This window comes from Ilyonectria robusta, assembly GCF_021365365.1.
Source record: "Ilyonectria robusta strain PMI_751 chromosome Unknown BGZ61scaffold_28, whole genome shotgun sequence".
NCBI classification, from domain to species: Eukaryota; Fungi; Ascomycota; class Sordariomycetes; order Hypocreales; family Nectriaceae; genus Ilyonectria; species Ilyonectria robusta.
The window spans coordinates 27,460-45,226 of record NW_025764462.1 but is presented as its reverse complement, the minus strand read 5'-3'; the positions used below and the strand labels follow the sequence as shown (position 1 = coordinate 45,226).

Genomic DNA, 17,767 nt, shown 5'->3' with positions numbered 1-17,767 from the left:
TTCTTCATACTTACCTTGTTCCGAACTCCCCAGCTCATCAATTGGGGGGTTCAGCTTGGAAGGCCTGCATTGCACATCGCGGAGTCGTTCCAAGCTTCATTGTCCTTCGGGGCCATGGGGGGCGGAATTTTTGATTTACCACCTGTTTTCATTATGGTTCCGGCTTTATGCTGGGTTATGAAGAAGATTGTGATTGTCATTAGCGGGTTGAGTGAAGTGTGGTAAATCATTCCTGTCAACTTAAACCTCCCAATTCCCATGGTTTGCATTCCGTGCAATTAATCCATCGATGAGTGTCTACTGTCCTAGTCGTCTCCCCTTGGGATGATGGGAGATCTGGGGAGCCTCGAATGGCTGCCTGCAGAGCTAAAACTTGCAACACTACCTGATCTTCTGTGGGCCGCTGCGGCCTGCGGAGTCTGATATGTACCCGACAAGTTTTTCCTCCAGACATCTTCGACTCTTGGAGACTCTGGGGGGTCCAAGATCATACCGTGGCTTTCTCCTGTGGGAAAACTGTATTGCCAATCCCCCGTAGTGTGCGCTCCGTTCATGTCGACTCGTTGAAGAGGGGTGAGATATAATGGGGCGAAAATCTCAAAATTGTGGGGCAAAGGCAAGTCCTCATACTTGGTAGCATATTCGGCTAGCCCAAGCCCCTGAGGAATATCTTCCTTGAGAGCTACCCACCGCGCCCATGTATCTGATCTCCCGAGTCTGGCCAGGGCCGATTTGATATCGACACCTTGGGCTCGGGCAAGTCGGAAGTGGTTGAACAACTGGAAAGTAGCGTATGAGAGGAGGGCAGGATAGCTCTGCAACATTTGGGATTGGCCTGTAACTGACTGGCGGGCTGACGAATTGCGACTGCGTAGCTCCTGTAAGCCCTGGTCGTACATATTTTGGGTTGTAGTTGTCCAGTGTTCAATGTCGATTGTGACCGACAACGGGAACATCTCTCTGAGTGATTCAAAAGTGAATATCGCGTCTGTACCGTCTCGGTGCTCTGCTGTATGAAGTGGTATGATTGTGCCATAGTTCTGGAGTTCTGCATCGGGCGGCCAGGGGAATCCACCAAAGTTCCGAGCTTGCGCTTCGCCGTGACGCACTGGACTACCTAACTCGCGGCTGGAAGGCCCAGATCTATTTCCACTCGACGTAAAAATAGGTGCCAAAGTACCGTTTTGGTTTTGATCAAGAATTCTCGCCTGGACTAGAGCATCTAGTTCGACAATGTTGATGTAGTCCAAGCAGGTATTGATGATTGAGAGATGCCCAATACCCACGGCACTTGGTCCAATATCTGGATCCAATATGGAAAATCCACCACCCTGCAAAAAGAATTGTCGCACAGATTCGTGTATAACCTCAATTACTCTGGTCTCTCCGTTTTCAAGGTCGAGGGACCCCGCTCCTGCATTTACGGATATCGTCTCGATAACCTTGTCCTGCGGCTTTTCTAAGACTGATGCCGCACTTACTTGCAGTAGCCCTCTTGATAAACTTTTGATCTGTCTCTCGAGTTGGTCGTCGCTATCAGTGTACTCGTCTGACTTGCGCCACTCATCCAAAGACGAGGGAAACGGTTGCTTGATGAAGGCCAAGATGTGGTGCCACTCATGAAGCCGAAATGGTTTGGCAGCTAGCGTGGCCCACTGTAATAGTCGCAGTGTCAGAAGTTTCGCCTCCGGCTTGAGGTCCTTCAACATCATCGTGAACATTTCTCCAAGGCTTTGTGGTACCTCATCAAGCTGCCTGAGCAGGACGAGACGTCCCTTACCTTCTTCCCATCTCATTATCGTGGCATCTACCACTAAAATGACCCACAGAAAAACACCGGCGGATTTTGACAAGATCCTAAGTCTTAATGTCATTCCCCAATCTCGGTTCGAGGCTGCAATGCTGTATTTGAACCTCTCCCTCACGTATCTCTCAAGGTCAAACCTATTGTGTTCTTCCACGGTGACGGTGGGACAGTCCAGAAAAAAGGCAGGAAAGTGTCTGCTTGAGAAGCAGACTCTCAGATCAACCCCAGCAACAAAAGCAGATTTGGTCAGGTCCTTCCAGAAGAAAATCTGGCTTCGTAGGGTACTGGAATCACACTCATCGAGAGCATCGATGAAAATCACCGTCGACTTAACTGGCCGATGAGAATAGATCATCCGGAAGAAAGATTTCAGCTCAGCTTCTTCCCAAGGGACATCCATGTTTGCAAGTTTAGTCGATCCCCATTTTTGTTTCCACATCCTGCAAATCTCTGGGAGATGGTGCCGATGGTGCGGAAGAAGCTGGTGGAGCAATGATCGAAGGAGGCCAACAACCGTTTGCTCCAGCTCTTCGCCTTGCGCACTGAAAAAGTAGGCTGCAGTGCAGTAGCCCGAACGCTCTTCTGCCAATAAGGTCCGACGAAAAGCTTCTTTAATCAAGACTGACTTTCCAGCCCCTGGCTTCCCTTTTATCCAGAGAATGCGGTTACGTTCATCGGGCTTGGAATTTGTCGACCACCTCCGGTATATTTGACGCTTAAATAGCCACCGGCATGTATTTTCCATAGGGCTCTCGAGGCTTTGATAACGACTGTTCATCCTCGGAAACCACAGAGACCCAAGACAAGATTTCTCCATGTCATTGAGTCCATCTCCAGGTGGACTCGACGGCGATCCGCCAGGTAGTAAACTTCCATTCTGATGAATGTTCCGAGTATTCAAATCGATGATTGAGAGATAGATCGCACGAATCTCGCCTGCCACTTTCAGATAATTTGGATCGTCAGCTCCGGTATACCGACACATATCGAGATGGTTAGCCTGGAGAGTCTCTGCATGCTCACGTTGATCTCCTATCAACGAGGAAGAGTCAGGGACGACTTTGTTTCCAAGTACACCGAGGTTAACCCCCATAAGACTAAGGCCTTCTTGGAATGTCTTGACCCGAAAGTCATATTGCTGCCAAAGTCCCGAGAAGGATTCCTGGGCCCGTTCTAGATCTGTTGTTTTAAGGCCAAGAGTATCGAGGATGGCCGATGTCGTTTCCATACGTAGAATACTGAGGAAAGACCGAGCCCATTCACCCAGCGCTGAAAGATCGGGACTTCCTCGGTGAGGTGTGCCTAGAAAGATGATGGCGGCAGTAGATTCGACGATGTTTTTGAAATTGGATTCCGTGGATATTGACGACCTGGCGAGCATCTAAAACATTTATCAGTCGACGTATGACAAAATTAGGTGTACATGAGTTTACTTCTTTGACAACAATCCCACCAAGACTATGAGCAACGAATAGCAAGGGACGGTCGGATACTCTGTCTCTGCTAAGCGCAAACATGAAATCTTTGCTGTGGGAGAAAATGCTGCTTTTATTGGTCCCACCAGCCATATATTTTGTGATTTTCGTGTCATATCCGTATGTAAGAATGCGAGCCTTTGGGCACTCTTGGGGGAGAAGGTCAAAAGGCCAGAACACTGGAGGGCCTGTGCTATCACTTCGCTTCACTCGCTTGGCAACTTGCATTTGTGCATCGTCTTCTGGCGCTCTTTTCCCTGATGGCTTCCATGCTAGCGGACCGTGCCATAATTTCTTTTCTCGCTCCTTGCCGGTGTCCGAGCACTCTGACTGGGGGAGAGTAGGCGTGGCTAGAGATGGGTGGCGAGGTTCGTTCCTTGCGGTCCATGTCTTGAACGGATGCCCTTTCAGGCCATGGATGATGACAATGCTGGGAATTGTCAGTGCGATGCGCCAGACTGGATTTCATTTTAGGGTCTCACTCTACTACTGCGGGGCCAGTGACAGGCTCATAGATGACAGAAAGGCCGGTATCGTGGATATGTCCCAGCATTTCTAGTGAGTACCGACGATGCTGTATTAGTAATGCCGAGGAGGAATGTGCTGAGTTTACGATGAGGGAAAGGTGATGCGATTGAGGAAGCTGACGAGGGCAACTTGGCGAGCCTAAGGTACAGATGGTTCGCCTGTAGATGGTCTGCCCTGGCACGTGCCTGATGCATTCAGCCCCTCGAGTCCCTGACGGCTGATTGCTCCATTGTGGCTGTGGTTTTTAATTGCCTTGCTGCGCATTTACAGTCTCAAATTGTGTGTAGTCGTGGTGCCAACTCATTGGCTACGCAACCGCTGGCCCAGCAATGGCGCCAATCACAGCACCAGCTACAGCAAGACGGTCCATGGGGCTGAAACTGCCTCGTTGCCTCGGTGCGACTCACTGGCTTGAGTGGTTGGCTAGATGCTCTTTCGTGTCGCCGCGCTATTTCTCATCAGGCTGCCTCCGATTGTTGGGCTTATCTAAGGCTCATGGCGTCTCAGATAATGAGAACCAAGAAGGTCCTGTTTCTCAAGCTATCCGACATAGGCGAAACACTGTCGCTACTTCTTCAGTCTTTTCTGAAGGTAACGGTGAATAAAAACCCTCTAGATGTGCGTCACTAGGAAAGAATTATCACCAAAGTTTACTTCATCGAGATGACTCGGTTAATGGACACCTCACGCAAGCTGCTGGGATCATATTACCGCATCCTTCGCCATTTCGCTTAAAATACATGCCTTATTTAGCATTAATGTCAACAAGAATCTTTACGTGGTTGTCCTTATCCGTAATAAGCGCTTTAATACCGTCCTCGACGATGTTTTCGAGTCGAATCTTGGCTGTAATCATGTCATTTGCCTTGATAGCGCCTTGAATGATGTCAGTGACACGCTACTCGTAATCGAAGTTGATTCTCTCACCTGTTCGGAGATTCTCAATGACGGCCTGGTAATCTTCTCTCTGGTAGCCAAGAACTGACTTGTAGGTGCTCTCCTTGAATGTTATCCAGTTGGGGTTGAAGGGGATCTCCTTCTCCCAGATAGCCACGTTGACTACCGTGCCCTTGGTCTTGACGGCCTCGCAAGCGCTTTTGATGCTAAATGATATTAGATGAGTTCTGACTTGGATAAGAAAAACACGTACCTAGCGGGAACCCCGGCACAGTCAAAAACAACGTCGGCTCCTCTGCCTTTGCTCGCGTCCAGCATGACCTGCTTGACGTCTTGCTTGATAGGGTTGATGATCGTTGATGCACCAAACTGGGCTGCAAAATTTTGCCGAGAAGCTGCGACTTCCGACACGGTGATGTTCGTAACGCCTTTGGCCTTGAGGCATAAGATGGTGGCCAATCCGATCGGACCACCTCCGATCACCAAGACCACCGAGTCGGGTTTAATTTCTGGAGCCGCAGTCACGGCATGCCAAGCAACAGAAAGCGGCTCGACGAGAGCTCCCATTTCCATTGTCAGATTGTCAGGGAGCGGGAAGACGTGCGTCGCATTTACGCACACGGCCTCGCTCAGGCCGCCGCCTCCCCCGCTCAACCCGACGAATCCGCCCGTGTGGCAGACATTCTCAGCGCTGGAGTCGCAGGCGACGCAATGACCGCAGAAGAGGGTGGGCTGGACGGCGCATCTTTGGCCGATTTCGAATCCTGTGACATCAGGGCCGATTTCCGTGATGGTTCCTGAGAATTCGTGGCCGAGCGTGACGGGGATCGTCTCGCCGGTAAGTCCGTGTGGTGTTGTGGGGCAGAAGTTTGGACCGCCGAGATACTCGTGGAGATCAGTGCCGCAAATGCCAACAAAAGCCGGGGCAATCTAGGACGTCAGTGAGTAATCCTTCTGTGGGTATTTGTGGATTTACAGCCTCACCTTAATCTGGCCTGGACGAATGGTAGGCTCGGGGATCAGTTCGACGCGGATATCTTCCTTGCCGTAGTACCTGGCAGCGCGCATGGTGCTGTAAAACGAAGCCCGCGCGAAGGCAGGGGTCACGAAGCGGGGAATCTTTGTAAGAAGCTGCGAGAACGATGCAGTAAGGACTCTCTGCATGAAGATGTCAATATTTCTTGTCTGGAAGATGGACTTGAGGCTCAGACTGCCGTCATATTGACGCCTTTTATAATCCTAATGCCAGGCTCTCAGCGGGGTTGTGCATCATCCGACTCGCTACGTCAGAAGACCGACCCGCTAGAGCGCCGGAGAACCACGAGTGGCATCACAAACGAGTACCCACTCTAGCCGATACCGTGATAAATCTGGGTAATCTTACGAGGTAACTCATTACATCAATTTGAGAGTGGTGTTACTTTCCTATCGTTCAAGCATCCGTCTCCCCGAAAAGCCTCATGTCCATACGCCTGGCGAGAAGTCTATAAGGGATTTCCCGGTGATCTGCCGGATCTGGTGATCCGCCGGATCACCGCCACTTCGCACACTCAACATCAATCGACAATTACTCAACAACCATGGCGCCGATTGATGAGGCCCTTGATTTCCTGAAATCGTCGGAATCAGTTAATTATGCTGAGACTGCACGGCGTTTCAATTGCGACGAGACGACCTTGCGACGCCGACATCAAGGCAAACAGCGGTCAAGACGAGATGCCGACAGTTTGTATAAGTCACGTCTGTCAAAACAACAAGAACGGGATCTTATCGCTTATATTCATAAGCTTTCATCGCGTGGCATTCCCCCTACCTTACCTATGATAAAGAACTTCGCCCAGGATATCGCCAAAATCGAGGTCGGAAAGGACTGGCCGTACAGCTTCGTTCGACGCAATCGTGATGAGTTAGGTTGTACATGGTTCGACGGGTTGGACATCGCGCGAAAGAGAGCCGATAATGCCTCTAGGTATAGGGCTTATTTTGAGCTTGTAAGCCAATGCACGAAGCTTCCCTTTCACAACTGACAGTGGAAGATCCGCACAAAAATCGAGAAATACAACATCCTACCCTGCAACACGTATAACGCGGATGAGAAAGGATTTCTCTTGGGTGTGATCAATCGAACGAAGAGAGTATTTTCCATTAACGTCAAAAAGCAAGGCAAATTGCTCGGTGCGTCGCAAGATGGTAATCGATCTTGGATTACGTTCCTGGCGTGCATCAGCCAGGACATGACATCGCTGCCCCCATTCCTCATCTATCAAGGCAAACCAGGACAAGTCCAGGACTCTTGGCTCAATGAATTTGACCCAGAACATCAATCAGCCTTCTTTACCACCTCAGAAACGGGGTGGACAAATCACGAGCTTGGAAAAGAGTGGCTCGTCGGTGTTTTCGATCGCTTTACTAAGGCAAAAGCTCGAAACGGTCGTGATTATCGCCTTCTCATTACCGACGGCCACTCTAGCCATGTTAATATGGACTTTCTGGAGTGGTGTGACCAGCACCGGATTATCGTTGCGGTGTTTCCCCCCCATTCCACGCATCGGCTGCAACCCTTGGACGTGTCGCTATTCAGCCCCCTTTCGACCGCATACTCAAATCAGCTTATCCAGTGGACAGCAAAAACACAAGGCCTTATTGGCCTATCGAAACGTGAGTTCTGGACTTTATTTTGGAACGCATTTGAGACTTCCTTCTCTTCCGAGAACATTGCGAGTGGGTGGAAACGGACTGGTCTCCTGCCTTTTGACCCAGAAGTGGTCCTATCGCAGATCACTGAGAAAAAAGATGATGATTCGAATACGGGTAGCGACTCGGCAGAATCACTAGCCCTTCAGCAACCTACGGCCCGAGATTTACGCCGACTTATTGACAAAGTAGTCGACAAATCCTCTATCGATGCTGACCGCAACAGCCGAAAGCTGAAGAACACCCTCGAAAGCCTGCAATCTGAGGTTGAACTGCTTCGATATGAGAATCAAGGACTCCGCGAGACAATTAGCCAAGAAAAGAAGCGCAGACAGCGCGGTAAAGCTCTGAAAGATCTGCTCTTTGATCGTACAGATCCAAATTCAGCTCAGGTGTTTAGCCCAGCAAAAGTCGCTCAAGCCCGCCTAAAGAAAGCGGCGATGGACGCCCAAAAGAAAGAGGAGGTTCTGCAGAAGGAATCGCAAAAGGCTCAGCGACAGCAGAAGGCGGCGGAGCAAAAAGCTCTCGCTCTGGAGAAGAGGAGGCAACGAGAGGCGGAAATAGAGAGAAAACGGCAGGTAAGGGAGGCCAGGCAGCAAGAGAAGGAGACCAATCGACAGATTCGACAAGAACTTAAGCGTCGCAATCTGGAAATGGCACATGAAATGCAACATGAACGACGGGTGGCTTCTGAAGGCCGCGAGAAGAGTCCGGACGTTCGAGACGAGATAATCGTCGCTCTTCCACTCATACCAGAGCCGCCGGTAGCATCACAGGCCCTAGATCTACCAAAAGACAACCGAAAAGGGAAGGCAGCGACCACTCCAATCCGTACCGCTCGTCCGAAAAGACCCTGTCTAGCTGTTGAGAGTGATCGGGAGATGGTAGTCGCATTTCGGGGTACCGGGCGGCCGCAGCGGAATAGCAAGCGACCACGATGGCTTGATGACTGCGAAATAGACTGAGACATATCTTATAGTTGCATTTTCATTATGTGTTTAATTTTGGAAGATTTGGGACTGCGGCTGTGGAGCTATTATAGATTGATGTCTGGAATGCAAGTAGGTGTAAGTCCGGCGAATCACCAGATCCGGCAGATCACCGGGAAATCCCTTAATTTCCTCATTGTGACCCAGGTAAGCTCACTCGTGTTTGAAGGCCTCACAAACGACTTTCATAACGGTTCTGGTCTTCCGTCTGCCTCGGCAGTGCGGATGTTTCTTGACCCCTCAATCCCCCAACCCCTCAAACGGCGGCACGGCAAATATGGCGATCACACAGCACAACATCAGTAGTACAGCCGGCATCCTGCTTCGCCAATGATGAACAAGCAAGTTATGCAGTCCTCCAATTAAGTCTCAGCCACAGCGCCAGCATCGAGTGTCACGACAAATGCTGCCGAATAGCTCGAATAAGCTCTCATGACACCTTCCTCATTTACCCCTCTCTCAAACTATATGGTTGCATCTTGCAAAGTCCCTGCCGGCATTTGAACATCTTTCCATTCGTCCGTAATTCTCGTGGCTTTTTAAATGATCTGTCTAGTGCTCACCCTAGTTGTTGTGAGAAACACGCAGAAATATGAGCCCACACTATGGAAGCAACCGGTTTACAAGCTGGCTAGAAGACGGATCAATTGGCCAATGGCAAATCGTTAGGCGCTGAGTTGTAAATTTACTTTGCTCTGATTCGGTTAACATGCTGGTCTCAGACGGTTGGGAAAATGGGCGCCAATAGTCACCACTCATAACCATACTGCAAGACAACCCCGCCCTCATCCAAGAGTCGAAACACCCCCCTAACCTTAGAATGCTATGATGGGGCGCAGTAAGACACCCTCTCCGACGGTTCCGACCACCAGCGGGCCCGACCGTCAGCTGATCCGACCAGCCTGCGGACCCGACCGCCTGCGGACCCGATCATCTACGGCCCCACTTCCGGAGTCCGCTGCAGCAGCCTCCAGCAGCCTCTATCATCTTCATAAAAAAAGCCAACCCCAAGACCTTGGTTTAAGTAGGAATTGGGAAGTATAATTTGAGTTCCAGGGATATAAACCCGTAGATGCAGTCCAACTACCCGCTCTAGGCTCTGCAGCCCGGTTCCACACCAGGTACCGGAGGAGTTGATGAGCTCCCCTGTACTCGACATGCATGGAATAGGAATGCAAGTTGCTATTCGCACACACATATTTGTACCTGAGCCTTGGCTGAATCGTCGTATCTAGAACAAGCGCGCACATATACTCTGACGCTCGTCTATGTGTTCTCACTTACTTGCAATAAATACATGGAAGTAGAATATAATGCGAGACAAACCCCATTGAGTTTTAATTCGTTTACATGCTGCATAGAGTGTGTCCGTGATGGTTATCTTCACGATTGGGGCATATACATGTTTGTACGAATAGCAAGATGGACCTATGTGAATAGCAATACTGATAATAATACTCTCAGAGACCGTATCTGACTAACTTAAACTATTATCGTGTGAAGTATACAAAGAGGCCACGGACATTGTAACGGCCCCTCATTGCGTCAGTGAGCGACATGCGTTGACGCAATGTACTTGTCGCGACAAGACCTTGACCAACGCCTCCAGAATAACACATGTTCTCGAACCCTACAATTTAGTAATTCATGCTCTCTAGAACCTCTGAATCACTCTCCTTCCACGGAAACTGCTGTTCAATGGATCGGATTAACTTCTCGTGGTGAGGGGATCGTGGCTGGATCTGAGCCTTGAAGGGCTCCGGGTGGCTGACAACGCCTGGCGTGAATCGGATCTGAGATTCAACCTCTTCCCCATTGTCCAAGCCTTTGCTGATGCTGAAGACCGCCAGAGATTGTGCAATGGTAAGGTACAAGGCGTTGTCGGCCAGAATGCGCCCGGGGCAAATGCGGCGTCCGAAGCCAAACACAAACTTGTGCGGATCCGGTGCCGGCTCGTGGCCATCGGTTTCCAAGAATCTACCAGGATTGAAGGACATGGGTTCGTCATAGACTTCTGGGTCATGCGTGAAGTGCCTATAGTAGGGTCCAACGTTAGAGGGCCTTCTTTCCGGGCGATAAGATGGGGTGTTTCCCGAAGTACGCACCAGACGTTTGGAAACACCATGGAATCCTTGGGAATAAAATACCCCTCGCAGATGTCATCCGCGGTGCTTGTGTGGGGAAGTCCCATTGGCGCCACAGGGTGCCAGCGGAGAACCTCCTTCACCGTGGCATCGATGTAGGGCAAATTTGGACGATCCGACGAGTTGGGCAGGCGATCGCGACCGATGACTCGATCAATCTCTTCCTGTGCCTTCCTCTGGACGTCCGGAAAGACCGTCATGGCTAGGAAAAAGCATGCAAGCGCCGATACGGTCTAATATAATTAGAACATTCCTCTACATGAAGCGGAGTGGAGAGAAAGAGGGGCTCACGGTATCAGCTCCTGCGGTGTACAAGGACATTGCCGACCATTTATTGGTGAATTTCTCCTGTGGGGTATCGTCGCCCGACTCCAGCAGTCGCGAGAGAAACGACGAGTCGTCTTTGCCCTGGGCCATCTGGTGCTTCACAAACGCATACGGCTTCTCTATCACGTCAATGAGCTCGGCTCCCCACTGTCGAGCAGTTTTCTGGAACCCAGCACCGGGGATCCATTCGGGGAGATATCTCACTAATACTGGTCAGCCTGTGGACAAGAACGCAACGTCGCGCTTGTCCTTAGTAGGTACTCACAAAATGGCATCATATCGACCATGAAGGCCCCAGGAACACCAGCGCGCGCAAATTTGTCCATGGCATCACCAGCTATGTCAACAAGAACATCATTCTTGAAAGGCTCCGCCGTGTAACCGTAGACAATCTTCAATATGACTGCGCCGACCTCCCTGGAAAAGCGTGCGAGTTAGTGATGGCGCCAGATAAAATCGCCATGCTAGTGAGACGACCAAACTGACTTTCTGATTTCATTTACAAAGTTTTCCGGCTTCTCCAGAACGTGGAGTAGAAAGTGACCAGCTTCAGCTTCTTGCAAATTATCGTACTGCGCCGCCGCCGTTTTGGAGCCGATAATGCGGCTCATGTTCTTGCGGTAGGTTCGGAAACGATCATTATACTGAGAAAGTCCAAGGGAATTCTCCCAGCCCAGCCTGTGGTATTTGTCAGCCCATTTACGGTCATGTCGCCGCCATCATGGGGTTGGAGGTCAGCAAAGCAACTGTGAACTGCAAACGTACATTTCACCGGCGAATATCTGCCTCGGTCTAGAGGAATGCTTCACCGACCGCTTTTCCAATAGCTCAAATGCGAGATCCGCATCGTTAACAATGACCAAGGTTTGCCCCATCACCGTTACCGAGCTGATTGGGCCTGTTGGCGCCAAGCAGTGTCCTGCATTAGCAAAAAGGAACCTGTAAGAAATGGAGTTCATCTACACGAACCATAAAGCTCCTTGTGCTTCAGCCAGTGATGTGCTTCAAGCACACCCGGTTTGGGCAAGTCGCTCAAATTTCCCACCAGTGGGAGTCCCTTGGGACCTGGTGGGAGAGGATGACTGTTGGCATTCTTGGATTTGCTCAGGATGGTATTAACGATGAAGAGCGCAGCAAGGCCAATGCCCAGACTGACGATAGGTGACGACAGACTCATCTTCACCACGATTAATGACAGGTTGCAGAAGGATCTCAAGAGCGTGCAGAACAAGGTCCAGGCCAGACCACTCGATATTAAGAATTACGAATTACGACCACCCAAGTTTCCCATCTGGTTAGTCCCCGGACACCCCCCGGGACCGTTGCTAGATTCCAGCCCCCGCAACCCCCTCATCTCCCTTCCCCTGTTGGGAATGGCGAATGAATGCCGATGAATTATCAAACACTTAGCATGACAATTGCTCACATGTCTGCGTGCCAGAACCAAGTGCAAACCCAGTCAATTAACATTCAACAGTCAGTGCACATGAGTTTCATTCTCGCATGTCCACCGGGGCAGCGTATCCGCGATTCTGTCAATCACTTGTAGCAGCAGCTTAAATGCAAACTTGGGCTGAACATTGAGACACGTTTGCGGAGGTAACGCGGGGGGCGATAGCCAATCCCTCCTTGTACATAGCAGCACATGCAAACTTCAGCTGAGGGCGATACCGGAACTCAGGGGCACGCGTTACCCGAGAAAAGGCAGGGTTGTGATTCCTAAAGGTTGCGTGCTACGCTATCTGACCAGAAACCGGCGAATCCTTTGCCTCAGATTCCTGCGGAGGTTCCGAGTTTTGCGAGTCGTCACAATTCACAGAAACAGCGTTGCTATATAAATGCTTTTGCGAGCAATGATGCGGCACAGGTGGATCGGCCCCTGGGCCCCCTGGTTCCGCGTCTCCATTAACGAACGCGGCACGAATAAGATCTCGAGGACTCGTCGGGGTCCGCATTTGCTGACGACCCATTAATCCCGCACTCCAAAAGGGAATTCTCCTCGCACAATGGTATTCCCCAAGTTGTTTCCTCCGCTCGGGGGCGTTTGTGATCCTGATACCCTGGGAAGGCACAGCTGAACCATGGAAATCCCGAGATCCTCATGTTTTGGGTTCACCTCAAATGATTTTCATGAGAATATTACAGCCTGTAGGATCTTGTCACATCTAGACGTCCAGCTTTTGACATGATCAAGAACCCAGTTGCAATATCCATACGATGGCGACGATCTTCAGATGCTGCCGAACCCTCGCTAGGAATATTCTTCCCAATTCGGTATCCGGCAGTGGTGTCGGCCGATTTCCATTACGCCGTTATTTAGTAGCAGTTTTTTTTGCTTTTGAGGTTTAAAACATCTCATGTCTTGGTATGATACAGAACTGTTGGTGGAGTAGGTCTAGATGCTCTTGAGAGAAGAGTAAACGAGGGTGGAGTCGAAGTAGACGAAACCGCCGACAGAAGTCCAGCCACTAACCTGCCCGGCCTCTAGAGAAATCTTCATCATCCACTGTGGCGTCGACTTGCATATGATGCCTCTATTTAGGTGGATCAACTTCTGTAACATGCCGGCGAAAGGGGGGCTCATTTATGCAGCCGCGAGGAATCATGCAGGTCGAGACATTCTCGACGCAGCACCTTCCTTTCCTCGCCATCCCCACGCTTGATGAGCCCTTCAAAGTTGTCATAAATGACCAGTTGGTTCTGAGAACATGCACCTGGAATTACCACTAAGCTTCAAAGACTTATGCGTGGCCCCTTGGGGGTCATGGTCCGAGTCCCGCGTAACATTTGAGTTTCTCGGAGCCCAATCTGCACAATTCCTTCATGGTTGATCCCTACGTTGCCGCGATGACGACCCGCTGTGTTGATCCCCGCCGCCTTCCTTACGGCCATGCAGGGCCAGTAAGTGGCTATCAAACGACCTGTCATCTGTAGCCCCATCACCAGCACTCCCGCGGTAGCCTAGATCCCGCGTCGGATCTGATTCCGGCTCGCATAAGTTATATCCCAAAGTTTCGCCCGTCCCTCGCATCAGATTGTCCTTGGATGAGTCTGCTGTCGACACTTTGCCATTGTCCCCCTGATTCGTTCAAGTACTCTTACCAGACGCTCCGTCTGCCAAGCCGTATCATGAAGTTCTACTCCACGTTTTGCGCTTTTGCGCTCTTATTGAGGAGCACAATGGCTCAAGCCGATTTGATGTCTTCACTCCCGGACTGCGCTGTGAGTTCGCCTTTGCCAAGCCGTATTTGGTGGTATTTCATTTTGTACAAGGGAACTGACGCCTTTGAACTCTAGGTCCAATGTTTCGAGCAGAGTGTATCGAGTTCGAATTGTTCCTCTACTGACCTCCCATGTCTCTGCGTCGATACAGTTTTCATGGGCGTTGCGCAAGGTTGCCAGGCTCAAAATTGTACCGTGAAGGAGATCCTTAGTATGTCAACCCCTCTAACCATGCACAATGTTGTCCGTGAACCGATCCCCGGAGTGAGGATCTGACTCCTGTCTAGCATCCACAAACGCCACTTTGGCAGCGTGCGGCGTACCACCAGGCAATCAATCAGCTACCGTCATCGGTATCCCAGCAGCTTTTGGTTCATTCGCCATCCTCTTGGTTTTGATTCGCATTTTCGGTCGCCTTTGGGTTACGAAGATTGACTTGGACTGGGATGACTACTTGATAGTGGCCGCCACGGTGAGGAATTCTTCAATCGCTCTGATCTTCACCCATCGCTGACAGGTCGTGATATAGGTATTCGCCAGCGTATTGAACTTTGTATGCTTTCCAAGTATGTTCCGACGCTCTGCTGGTCTACTGGCCTGATAGCTGCATAACCTTTCGCTAACCTCACACTCAGTGGCCTCCCATGGAATGGGTAAGGACTTTTGGACGATATCGTTTCCAAACATCGACATGACTCTCAAGGTTAGTAGCCTTTGCCACAACACAGACGGTTAAACAAGTACGTTGGCTAATGAGACATCTAAGCTTCTCTATATTGCCGAAATATTTTACATGGTCGCCGAAATGTTGGTCCAAATGTCGCTGTTGGCTTTCTATATCCGCGTCTTTCCAGGAGCCTCTGTCTTTGTCAGGAGATCCTCTTGGACCCTAATGGGTATCGTCGGATGCTTTGGAATCGCAAACACCTGTGCAATGATCTTCCAATGCACCCCGATCCCATTTTTCTGGACTGGCTGGGCCGGCGAATCAACTGGAACATGCATCAACATCAATCTCTTCTCGTGGATCCGCGCGGCCATTGAGATTGCCATTGACGTGGCTATCATATCGTTGCCTCTGCCGAGCGTCATCAAGCTTCAAATGAACTGGAAGAAGAAGTTTCAAGTACTTCTGATGTTTCTTATTGGATTTGTGTAAGTCACATTGTTTGTTTCAATGATCTCAGGCCAAGTGCCTTGTGAACTAGGGGGCTCTAGTCTGGATTTTCGGCGCCTAACCAATATTCAGAATCACGATTATCAGTATTTTACGGCTGCAATCTCTGATTCAATTCTCCAAGACATCAAACCCCACATGTTAGTCTTTCATTTTGAGATTCCCATTTTAAGAAATGGACGTTGTAACTTACGTGCTTTTTTAGATGACAACTCGCCAGCCATCTATTGGAGTGTGCTCGAATGTGACATGTTCATCATTTGCGCATGCATGCCAGCCATTCGTTCAATTCTCTCGAAGCTGGCACCTGAGTTCTTTGGTACGAATCCTAAGATGAGTTATCCCTCTACGGATGGATACTACCGCCACCAAGGCTCCAAGGAGGACTCCAAACGCCAACCTTCACATCAAATGAGTACTCTCAGTAACTCGGGTAAGATTGTGAGGAGCGTTAACGTGGATGTGAGTCGCGAACAAATGACGGCATCTGACGAAGAACTTGTGTACCCACCAAGACATTACTACCTGTCTGACAATTGAATCAATTTGTTCAAATGTCGGCATTGTTTGTAATCAGGGTCAAGTAGTATCTTAGCCCAACAGATACAACGAGGACTGGTTTGCTATATATCGTGGCCGGAAGTTTGCATTTATAGGTCTCCCGGGTAAATATGAGGCTTTAGGTTTATGTATATTGTTGGTGATAAACGGAAATAAATTATCTACAGGTCAGGTAAGGAAATGCATCTTTGGAAGCAATTTATCTATGGACGGCATAGAGGCGGAAGTTCACAGCTAAATGATTTAGCATATTATTGTTGTCCCAAGTAAGAAGACGAACAATTAGATATATGACAGCAACAGTAAATATCACGAGGAAATATGTTCACTCACCACTCTTCTCTTCGTTGTTGGTCGCGGCCTACAAGTGGCACGCAACTCATCGCTGCCTCTCTAGATTTAATACACGTGGGTTGAAAATTGTCAAAATTCTCAACACGCACCTCCTGTCTACTCTAAAGGTGAAGAGATACTCGTTGATAAACCTGTTACCAAGCCTGTGAATCTGCTCGGCTATGTCACCGGCCCCAAACTTAATGGCCAGCTCCTTGGGCCCTTCAGCTAGGTTCGTTTGGGCTGCGGCAACCATAAAAAGGTACTGGGTATATCAGCAATTGGGTTGAAAATATGAACAGAGTAATTGATGTTGTCATTACCTGGGAGGGTCGGTAATTTTTATCATGAAGGCAGCTCCAGCGGCTTTCCCTACTTTGGCCATACTGGAAGTTATCACCTATACTCACACTGAACTCATCTGGCTACGACTAAGTCGTGTACTGGGTATTTCGTCACCATGGCAGATGCCAGGCCTTACATTGGCTGGTGACGGTCAGGGAGGAACACTGTATGCTCATAAGTCATGTCTCTGTCTCCCTCTTCTTCTGTTGTATGGCATCGTCTTCGGCAAGGTATTCTTGACTGAATCTATACTTCCCGCCCACCTGGATCCAGCAGCTATACTCTTTCCAGGTATTCACGAGCATGAACCGGCGTACCCAGGATCGCGACCAAGGTTAGGGCTAGCGCTAGACTGGCTAGACCAGGGAATTAGGAAGATGAGGCAAAAAAGAAAAAAACATACAACAGCGAGGATTCCCCGGTCGTCACCGACCCGAGTACTAATTCGCCGCTTCTCAGCTTGACTAAGGGAGAGCGGACGGGATCCCGTATTTTCTAAGAGCTATGGTCGTATGTACTGAGAAGGGTGACACTAGGGTATATAAAGATTGGTTCTGCGGCGAGAAGAGAGACCGCCACAACTGTTCGTCACCCATGTCAACATTCCCGGCTTATCGATTAGTCCACTATCCACCTGGATGCAACGCACCCTGCTTTACTGTTAGATCCATCGAATCGAGCTCGTCATGGACTATACCTTCTTGAGAGGCTTCGAGAAACTTCACCCGATAAATACTCTTTGCTCTGGATGCAAGAAAATATTATTGAACTCTTCTTAGCACTACAGGACATGAGCCGTTTCATTGTTTACGTGGGATCTCTCTAGCAAGAGATACCGTCATTTCTTTAGGTTCCATGCTGCACGCAACCTGGAACTACCAGTAGCGTGTCTATCGACCTGAAGCATATGTATATTAGTATTGAGGAGAACTATTCAAGCATTTTGTTATTACAACATATACCCATCCAGAGAGAGTCCTTTTGAGCCTATGGAAGCGAGCCCTAGTGTCGGATCTATAGCCCCGACAATTCTGGAACCCTTCTTAAACGGTTTATTCCAGCCGACATTCTCGTCTTTGGTGGATCGGCAATTTAGCCTGCGGATATGAACTGTATTGCTGTTGGTTAGAAAATAATTGCGATGGTGGGCTTCGCTTTTAAGCTGTTCAGGAGGTGTAAACGGGCTATTATCGACGGCGATGTCATCCAAAACCAGGACGATTACACGCTGTTCAGGAACAGACTCATAACCAAAAGCCTCACATTTC

The 17,767-nt window shown here is 49.6% G+C and overlaps 5 protein-coding genes across 5 annotated transcripts; 2 read left to right on the top strand and 3 right to left on the bottom strand.

Annotated features, from left to right (window-relative positions):
- Window positions 1-20: 20 nt before the first annotated feature.
- BGZ61DRAFT_461584 (uncharacterized protein) lies at window positions 21-3,989 on the bottom strand. The gene is made up of 3 exons (XM_046247187.1): window positions 3,765-3,989; window positions 3,241-3,712; window positions 21-3,188 (listed from the first exon to the last, which is right to left on the bottom strand). The coding sequence occupies exons 1-3, from the start codon at window positions 3,833-3,835 to the stop codon at window positions 306-308; spliced, it is 3,426 nt and encodes a 1,141-aa protein (XP_046097625.1). The 5' UTR covers window positions 3,836-3,989; the 3' UTR covers window positions 21-305.
- Window positions 3,990-4,555: 566 nt separating this feature from the next.
- On the bottom strand, window positions 4,556-5,775 carry BGZ61DRAFT_365534 (chaperonin 10-like protein; the record flags this gene model as incomplete). The annotated part of the gene is made up of 4 exons (XM_046241621.1): window positions 4,556-4,686; window positions 4,738-4,913; window positions 4,961-5,637; window positions 5,692-5,775. 4 exons carry the CDS (start codon window positions 5,773-5,775, stop codon window positions 4,556-4,558), a joined length of 1,068 nt encoding a protein of 355 aa, XP_046097624.1.
- A 4,019-nt stretch (window positions 5,776-9,794) lies between these two features.
- On the bottom strand, window positions 9,795-12,093 carry BGZ61DRAFT_461573 (cytochrome P450). The gene is made up of 7 exons (XM_046247186.1): window positions 11,831-12,093; window positions 11,627-11,759; window positions 11,348-11,539; window positions 11,127-11,278; window positions 10,826-11,064; window positions 10,496-10,767; window positions 9,795-10,424 (listed from the first exon to the last, which is right to left on the bottom strand). Exons 1-7 carry the CDS (start codon window positions 12,036-12,038, stop codon window positions 10,028-10,030), a joined length of 1,593 nt encoding a protein of 530 aa, XP_046097623.1. The 5' UTR covers window positions 12,039-12,093; the 3' UTR covers window positions 9,795-10,027.
- A 1,423-nt stretch (window positions 12,094-13,516) lies between these two features.
- On the top strand, window positions 13,517-16,234 carry BGZ61DRAFT_461568 (uncharacterized protein). The gene is made up of 8 exons (XM_046247185.1): window positions 13,517-14,083; window positions 14,159-14,294; window positions 14,371-14,555; window positions 14,613-14,649; window positions 14,719-14,786; window positions 14,850-15,238; window positions 15,333-15,400; window positions 15,466-16,234. Exons 1-8 carry the CDS (start codon window positions 13,907-13,909, stop codon window positions 15,798-15,800), a joined length of 1,395 nt encoding a protein of 464 aa, XP_046097622.1. The 5' UTR covers window positions 13,517-13,906; the 3' UTR covers window positions 15,801-16,234.
- A 331-nt stretch (window positions 16,235-16,565) lies between these two features.
- BGZ61DRAFT_120847 (uncharacterized protein) lies at window positions 16,566-17,108 on the top strand. The gene has a single exon (XM_046237031.1). The coding sequence runs from the start codon at window positions 16,622-16,624 to the stop codon at window positions 16,961-16,963; it is 342 nt and encodes a 113-aa protein (XP_046097621.1). The 5' UTR covers window positions 16,566-16,621; the 3' UTR covers window positions 16,964-17,108.
- The last annotated feature ends 659 nt before the right edge of the window (window positions 17,109-17,767 follow it).